Source organism: Hylobates moloch, unplaced genomic scaffold (assembly GCF_009828535.3).
Source record: "Hylobates moloch isolate HMO894 unplaced genomic scaffold, HMol_V3 SCAFFOLD_7, whole genome shotgun sequence".
NCBI lineage: Eukaryota > Metazoa > Chordata > Mammalia > Primates > Hylobatidae > Hylobates > Hylobates moloch.
In genome coordinates this window covers 62,513,228-62,522,441 of record NW_026652282.1, presented here as the reverse complement: position 1 = coordinate 62,522,441, position 9,214 = coordinate 62,513,228, and the positions used below count along the sequence as shown (strand labels likewise).

Below are 9,214 nucleotides of genomic sequence, written 5' to 3'. Positions count from 1 at the left end.
TGTTTCAACATCAAAACAGTTCTGTAATATCACGATTGCATCCCTGTGTGGACGCCAACAATTCACGTGCTTCCGAGATAAATTTGAAGAGATTACAACATCTTGAGTTGATGGAAGATATTGTGGATTTGGCAAAGAAAGTTGCTAATGATTCACTCCTTATTGGAGGCTTATTGAGAATTGGTTATAAAATAGAAAATAAAATCTTGGCAATGGAAGAAGCTCTGAATTGGATAAAATATGCAGGCGATGTAACAATTCTAACTAAATTAGGATCAATTGACAATTGTTGGCCTATGTTAAGTATTTTCTTTACTGAATACAAGTACCACATAACTAAAATTGTAATGGAAGACTGCAATTTGCTTGAAGAACTTAAAACCCAAAGTTGTATGGATTGTATAGAGCAAGGAGAACTAATGAAAATGAAAGGAAATGAAGAGTTTTCCAAAGAAAGATTTGATATAGCTATTATCTATTACACCAGAGCCATTGAATATAGACCTGAAAACCACCTTCTTTATGGTAACCGAGCTCTTTGTTTTCTTCGTACTGGACAGTTTAGAAATGCACTCGGTGATGGAAAGAGAGCCACTATTCTGAAGAACACTTGGCCAAAGGGTCATTATCGTTATTGTGATGCTCTTTCTATGCTGGGGGAATATAACTGGGCCCTGAAAGCAAACATAACAGCTCAAAAACTCTGTAAAAATGACCCTGAGGGAATCAAGGATCTAATTCAGCAGCATGTAAATTTACAAAAACAAATAGAAGACCTACAAGGTCAAACAGCAAATAAGAATCCAATTAAAGCCTTTTATGAAAACAGGGCCTACACACCTAGGAGTTTATCAGCACCTGTATTTAGTACTTCACTTAACTTTGTGGAGACGGAAAGAGATTTCCGAAAAATTAATCACGAAATGGCCAACGGTGGTAATCAGAATCTAAAGGTGATGGATGACGCATTGAAGATAGATGATTATGACTGTCATCCTGAATTTTCACCACCAACAAGTCAGCCTCCAAAACATAAAGGAAAACAAAAATCTCGAAACAATGAATCAGAGAAGTTCAGTTCTAGTTCACAATTGACTTTACCAGCAGATTTGAAGAACATCTTGGAGAAACAGTTTTCTAAATCTTCCAGAGCTGCACACCAGGATTTTGCTAATATAATGACAATGCTGAGAAGCTTAATTCAAGATGGCTATACAGCCTTATTGGAGCAGCGTTGCCGCAGTGCTGCACATGCCTTTACAGAGTTGCTGAATGGTTTAGATCCGCAAAAAATAAAGCAATTAAACCTGGCTATGATTAACTATGTCTTGGTTGTCTATGGACTTGCCATTTCTCTCCTTGGAATAGGACAGCCTGAAGAACTATCTGAAGCTGAAAACCAGTTTAAGAGGATTATTGAACACTACCACAATGAGGGACTTGATTGCTTGGCCTACTGTGGAATTGGAAAAGTATATTTGAAGAAAAACAGATTTCTAGAAGCTCTCAATCACTTTGAGAAAGCAAGAACCTTGATTTATCGTCTTCCTGGAGTGTTAACTTGGCCCACAAGTAACGTGATTATTGAAGAGTCTCAGCCGGAAAAAATAAAGATGCTGTTAGAGAAATTTGTTGAAGAATGCAAGTTCCCCCCAGTGCCAGATGCCATTTGTTGCTATCAGAAGTGCTGTGGATATTCTAAGATCCAGATATACATAACTGATCCAGACTTTAAGGGTTTTATACGCATCAGCTGTTGCCAGTACTGTAAAATAGAATTTCACATGAATTGCTGGAAGAAGTTAAAAACTACAACCTTTAATGATAAAATTGACAAGGATTTTCTACAAGGAATATGTCTTACCCCTGACTGTGAAGGTGTCATTTCTAAGATTATCATCTTCAGCAGTGGTGGTCAAGTTAAATGTGAATTTGAACACAAGGTCATAAAAGAAAAGGTTCCTCCAAGACCTATTCTGAAACAGAAATGTTCTAGCCTAGAGAAACTAAGACTGAAAGAAGACAAAAAATTGAAGAGAAAGATCCAAAAAAAAGAAGCAAAAAAATTAGCACAAGAAAGAATGGAGGAGGACTTAAGAGAAAGTAATCCACCCAAAAACGAAGAGCAGAAAGAAACTGTAGACAATGTTCTGCATTGTCAGTTCCTTGATGACAGAATTCTACAGTGTATAAAGCAGTATGCTGACAAGATTAAATCCGGCATATGGAATACAGCCACGCTTCTCAAAGAATTGCTTTCTTGGAAAGTTTTGAGCACAGAGGACTATACAACCTGTTTTTCAAGCAGAAATTTTCTAAATGAAGCAGTGGACTATGTTATTTGTCACTTGATTCAAGAAAAGAACAGAGTAAAGACAAGAATATTTCTGCATATTTTGAGTGAGCTTAAAGAAGTGGAGCCCAAATTAGCCGCCTGGATCCAAAAACTTAATAGCTTTGGCTTAGATGCCACAGGACCTTTCTTTTCTCGGTATGAAGCATCTCTTAAACAGCTTGATTTTAGCATCATGACTTTCCTCTGGAATGAGAAATATGGTCACAAACTAGACTCTATAGAAGGAAAGCAACTTGATTATTTCTTTGAGCCAACATCATTGAAGGAAGCCCGTTGTTTAATATGGCTGCTAGAAGAACACAGAGACAAGTTCCCAGCATTACATAGTGCTTTAGATGAATTCTTTGATATAATGGACAGCCGCTGTACTGTGTTAAGGAAACAGGACAGTGGTGAAGCACCGTTTAGTTCTACCAAGGTGAAAAACAAAGGCAAGAAAAAGAAACCAAAGGATTCAAAGCCTATGTTAGTTGGGTCTGGAACAACTTCAGTAACTCCAAATAATGAGATCATCACTTCAAGTGAAGACCATAGCAATCAAAATTCAGATACTGCAGGCCCATTTGCAGTGCCTGACCATCTTCGGCAAGACGTAGAAGAATTTGAAGCTCTCTATGACCAACACAGTAATGAATATGTTGTCCGCAATAAGAAGCTATGGGACATGAACCCAAAACAGAAATGTTCAACTCTATATGATTACTTCTCTCAGTTGTTGGAGGAACATGGTCCCTTGGACATGAGTCACAAGATGTTCTCTGAAGAATATGAGTTTTTCCCAGAAGAAACTCGACCAATACTAGAAAAAGCAGGAGGTTTAAAATCTTTTCTCTTGGGATGTCCTCGTTTTGTTGTGATTGACAACTGTATTGCATTGAAGAAAGTTGCATCACGGCTCAAGAAAAAAAGAAAGAAGAAAAACATTAAAACAAAAGTAGAAGACATTTCAAAAGCAGGAGAATATTTACAAGTTAAACTACCACTGAATTCAGCTGCTAGGGAATTTAAACCAGATGTAAAGTCTAAACCAGTATCAGGTTCATCTTCAGCACCAGCTTCTGAAGATGTGAAATCCAAACCTGTGTCTGCAAATTCTCCCAAGCCAGCTTGTGAAGATGTGAAGGCCAAACCAGTATCCGATAATTCTTCTAGACAAGTTTCTGAGGATGGGAAACCCAAAGGGGTCTCTTCTAATTCTCCCAAACCAGGCTCTGAGGATGCAAATTACAAGCGAGTCTCCTCTAATTCTCCCAAACCGGTTCTTGAGGATGTGAAACCAACTTATTGGGCTCAATCCCATTTGGTCACAGGATACTGTACGTATCTTCCTTTCCAGAGATTTGATAACACCCGGACACCACCAGCATACATAAATGTGTTACCAGGTTTGCCCCAGTACACCAGCATATATACACCCTTGGCCAGCCTTTCTCCTGAATATCAGCTACCAAGATCAGTACCAGTGGTGCCGACTTTTGTAGCCAATGACAGAGCAGATAAAAATGCTATTGCCTATTTTGAGGGTCATCATTTGAATGCTGAGAATGCTGCTGGTCACCAGATTGCCTCCGAAACACAGATCCTTGAGGATTCCTTGGTAATATCTGTAAAGTCACAGTGCAGCACGGGTGATGCTCATACAGTCCTGAGTGAGTCTAACAGAAAAGATGGGCACTGTGGAAATTCTAACAACAAATGTGAAGTAATTCCAGAAAGCACCAGTGCAGTAACCAACATTCCACAGGTGCAGATGGTTGCCATACAGGTATCTTGGAATATAACACACCAAGAAGTCAATACTGAGCCATATAATCCTTTTGAGAAACAACAAGGGGAAATTTCACGGATTGAAAAGGAGTACCAAGTATTACAAGACCAACTTAAAGAAGCGTATGAAAATTATGAGCAGATAAAACTTAAGGGCTTAGAAGAGACCAGGGACCTGGAAGAAAAGTTGAAAAGGCACTTAGAAGAAAACAAGATATCAAAGACAGAATTAGGTTGGTTCCTTCAAGATTTGGAAAGAGAAATTAAAAAATGGCAACAGGAAAAAAAAGAAATCCAAGAAACACTAAAATCACTGAAGAAGAAAATTAAAAAGGTTTCAAATGCCAATGAAATGTATACCCAGAAAAATGATGGAAAGGATAAGGAACATGAATTACATCTGGATCAGTCCCCTGAAATCAGCAACACACTTACAAACGAGAAAATGAAAATAGAAGAGTGTATAAAGAAAGGGAAAGAGGATTATGAAGAGAGTCATCAGAGAGCTGTGGCTGCAGAGGTATCTGTACTTGAAAACTGGAAGGAGAGTGAAGTGTATAAGCTACAGATCATGGAGTCACAAGCAGAAGCCTATCTGAAGAAGCTGGAGCTGATTAGCCATGATCCTGCAGCATATCCTGACATGGAGTCTGATACATGTTCATGGGAATTGTTTCTTTCTAATGTTACAAAAGAAATTGAGAAAGCAAAGTCTCAGTTTGAAGAACAAATTAAGGCAATTAAAAATGGTTCTCGGCTCAGTGAACTTTCTAAAGTGCAGATTTCTGAGCTTTCATTTCCTGCCTGTAACAAGGTTCATCCTGAGTTACTTCCTGAGTCTTCAGGCCATGATGACCAAGGGCTTAAGACTTCTGCAAGCGATGTGACTGGAAACCACGCAGCACTTCACAGGGATCCCAGTGTGTTCTCTGCCGGCGATTCCCCAGGGGAGGCTCCTTCTGTGCTGTTGCCAGGGCCACCCCCTTCTCAGCCTGAAGCCACTCAGCTGCCAGGGCCAAAAGGGGCCGGCCAGGCAGCTCTGTCAGAGCAAAGCCCTGTGGCTGATCGGAAGCAGCCTGTTCCTCCAGGATGTGCTGCATGTTCAAGCCAGTCTCCAAAAAAGCCATTCAATAGTATTATTGAGCACCTGTCAGTGGTATTCCCATGTTACAACAGCACTGAGCTTGCTGGTTTTATTAAAAAAGTGCGAAGCAAAAACAAGAACTCACTTTCAGGATTGAGTATTGATGAAATTGTCCAAAGAGTGACAGAACACATTCTAGATGAACAGAAAAAGAAAAAGCCAAACCCAGGAAAGGACAAGAGGACTTATGAGCCCAGCTCTGCCGCCCCCGTGACCAGGTCCTCCCAGGGCCCACCCTTGGCGGTTGTTGCACCATCACCCAAAACCAAGGGGCAGAAAGCAGAAGATGTCCCTGTGAGGGTTGCACCGGGTGCAAGTTCCTGTGAAATATGCCACGAAGTGTTCAAATCAAAAAACGTGCGTGTGCTCAAATGTGGGCACAAGTATCACAAAGGGTGTTTTAAGCAGTGGCTTAAAGGGCAGAGCACTTGCCCAGCCTGCCAGTCTCATGATCTCCTGTCAGAAGAGTAGCCTGCACCTTCTGGAAGAGGCTGGCCCAGTGAGAATCGGGAGCCGCCTTCCTGCTCCTCTAGGTAGTCACACTTCACTAAAGCGTCATCCACCAGCGTGTTGAATCGGAAGAATTACAATTTCCTGCCATTGGTGTAAAAAGCAAACATCTGAAGACCCTTGTGCATTGTGTGTCACAAAGCTAAATCTATGGAAATCGTTAATATCATTGATATTAAGTAATTTCCCCACTCTTGACTGAATACTTTGATGATGGCCAAGCAGTGGCTAACAAAATGATGGCTACCACTCTCGTGGGTCACCGGGGCTGTGCAGGGCTCTTTGAGGTGGGTAGCTTCTTTTGGAAAGTACTGTGAGGGCCTCAAAGCAGTATTCTAGTGATAAGAATTCTTAACATATTCGGCCGGGCGCGGTGGCTCACGCCTGTAATCCCAGCACTTTGGGAGGCCGAGGCCCGCGGATCACCTGAGGTCAGGAGTTCGAGACCAGCCTCAACATGGAGAAACCCCGTCTCTACTAAAAATACAAAATTAGCCAGGCGTGGTGGTGCATGCCCGTAATCCCAGCTGCTTGGGAGGCTGAGGCAGGAGAATTGCTTGAACCTCGGAGGCAGAGGTTGCGGTGAGCTGAGATTGCGCCATTGCACTCCAGCCTGGGCAACAAGAGCGAAACTCTGTCTCAAAAAAAAAAAGGAATGTTTAACATATTCAAGCGTCCCACGTTTGTTCCCCTTTTGTGTTTGAAAAACCTGTTCTAGTAGCTCCGCAAGAGAGATGATACTGACTTTTAAAGTTTTTACAAGAGTCTGTATTCCTAAAAATATGACTATATTTTTCCTCAAAGATTCTGCATTTTAAGAATGGGCATAAGCAAACTACATTTTAATAATTTATAGTTAATGTTAAAATATTGGCTGATTTAGACCAAAAGATTCAAATCTCCTTTTTGTGAAATCCCATCTGCATTTGATTTTTTATCATTTTATGTTCCCCTCAATAGATTGTTTTAAGTGTTTACTTTTCATCTTTTATAGATGTAATCTGATTTTCAAAAATCATTAACAGTTTTTAATTAGTATTGACTAATACTTTTTCCCCTGGAATCGAGGCTGTGTGTCCATTATCCCAGCCCCCGGTTGGAGACTGCTCTTTGAACTCTGATGCCCTCCTCAGCAGCTTCTGTCCTCTTTTGTGAGTCAGTCAGCAAGTTCCTGGGATCCGCATCCAGCCGTGCTGAGCACACAACAGGCTGTGTATGGAAATGGCCACCATCATTCTCCTTCCCGACCCCACCACAAAAAGAGAAGCTGTGTCTTTAGACAGCCCTGAGGTGTCTGTGTTACAATCGTTCTGTGTTTGACATTTGTGTAAAGTAATGCATGCAATCTTGTACTGTGGCCTAAGAACAAAACTGTAACTGCATTTGAAACCATGAAAAAATTAGATGTTGTTTTGTGACTTTTAGACAGTGATAAATATAGAACCATGAATTCTGGACACATTCCATTTCTCTCCAACATGAAGGATCAAAAAATGTTTTTCGATGTGTTTTTTGTTCCACTGTAAACTTAGAGTCATGAGATTATGAGCTGATTTGGTCACCTTCCTCTGCCTTTGTTCACTGTGAGTTCTGATGTCTTAGTGACTTAGTTCGTAGAAGCTCATGTCTTAGTTTGAAACAGATTCTCCACGGTGGTCCCCAAAACATTGTCTGCATATCCATAAGAATTGAGCGCTATGGGTGTTAACATGCATAAAGATAAGTTTGCCGCAGCAAGTACAAAAGGAGAAGAGGAATATCTGTCGAATGAGTGTGTTTTGTACATAACTTCAGATACTTGTGAACATGCCTTATATTTGTCCAACAACTGTCAGAATAAAGAACATTCTAAAACGAGCAAAAAAAAAAAAAAAAAAAAGAAAGAAAGACTTAAAAGCAAAAGGTGATAAGTTACCAGAGGTGCCCTGTAAACAACTTGGCTGATGTGTGCAAAGGACCAGAAGGCTTACAATGATTACTTTAATAAAAATATTGGGAACATTTGAGGTTGGGAAAATCATGGAAACTGGTTCAGATTGAGGAGACTTAGAGTCAGCCAGAAAAATGATGACCACAGAAAAGAAGAGACATCACGCAGGAAGGACTCTGCAAGGATTAGCTGAATATAGATATCTGGAGGGGTGGGGATAGCTGGAAGAAGGCCCTATGTGGATAACTGCAAGAGAGTTGGGGCTGTTAACAGAGAATGAAAAGGGTAAAAGAGAGATGAGGAAGAAAAAGAGAGGAAGAAGGTAAAAGAGAGGGAGAGAGAAAAAAGATTAAGACAAAGACACAAAGATAATGATGAAGAAGAAATAAAGGATAAGGAGAAAGGAGGAGGAGATGGAGGTGAACGAAGAAAGAAGAGAAATGAAGGGCAGGAAAGCAGACAGAACCTTGTCCATCACTGTGATACTTGTTTGAAAAATACCAGACACACAACACGGTCTACTTCCACAGCAGCTAGAGCTAATCTGCAGCTGTATATGTGTGTGCACACACATATGCACACTTCCATAGAAAAGTGGTTGACACCCTGGATGTTACTTCTGTAGTTGAAAAAAGACCCCTTTCCTCCATCCCTTGCTCCACACTTCTGCTCCAGTTATAGCCTCTTTCTAGAAATCTTTCTAGGTTTCTGGCCTATCCTCCTCCTGGTGGGCAGTACTGTTCCTTTTGCACACAAAGCAGAGCCATCCTGGAAAGGCAGTTCTGGAGAGCCCCATGAACAGGTGTGCAAACCAGGACCAGACAGATCTGGAAAAAGCAGACAGCTAGAGGTTGGTGCAAGGGGTACAGGCAGGTAAGCAGGGATGATCCACCAGACCAAAGACAGGAGCTGCCTTCCCCTTTTTTACTTTAGCACAACTCAATAGCCTCACTCTTCAAAACCAGAAAGAAATTGTCCATTTCAGTCCTTTCTTTTGGGAGGTATGATATGAAAACAGCCAAAACCATGGTGACAGGAGATCCTCTTTCTCTCTAATTTGTAAATAGGGAAGAGATAGACATGGTCCATATGAGGCAGGACAATATGTTTAAGTGAGAACTTATGAGAAACAGTCCCACGTTGCCTTTAAAATTCTGACAAAAATTTGTCACATAGCCCTCTGTGTTCACATGTGATAGTCTACCTTTCTCCCAAGGGCCTTCAGTTGTCTGTAAATTGGAGCTTCAGAGAACATTGGCTACCCTTAGAAAAGTCAGTGAGGTTTTGGTGCACTGAGTGTTCATTCATGAAGGACGGTTTGCTCTCACAATCTGGACCTTAATCTCCTGATTCTGGTTCCTAGGAAGGCATGGAGAAAACTCTCCTGCAGGCATCCCCAGTAGGGTATCTGCTCTATCTATTTCAAGAGTGAGGCCCATGGAAGGTTTTCTCTCATGCAGGGTGTAGAGTTGGAAGACCACACAGGGGCAGGAGTGAGATCGTCTTG

General features: G+C 41.1%; 1 protein-coding gene across 1 annotated transcript; it reads left to right on the top strand.

Moving 5' to 3' along the window:
* The first annotated feature begins 8 nt into the window (after window positions 1–8).
* On the top strand, window positions 9–8,739 carry LOC116811821 (E3 ubiquitin-protein ligase TTC3-like). The gene has a single exon (XM_032757207.2). It carries the CDS (start codon window positions 111–113, stop codon window positions 5,736–5,738), a length of 5,628 nt encoding a protein of 1,875 aa, XP_032613098.1. The 5' UTR covers window positions 9–110; the 3' UTR covers window positions 5,739–8,739.
* The last annotated feature ends 475 nt before the right edge of the window (window positions 8,740–9,214 follow it).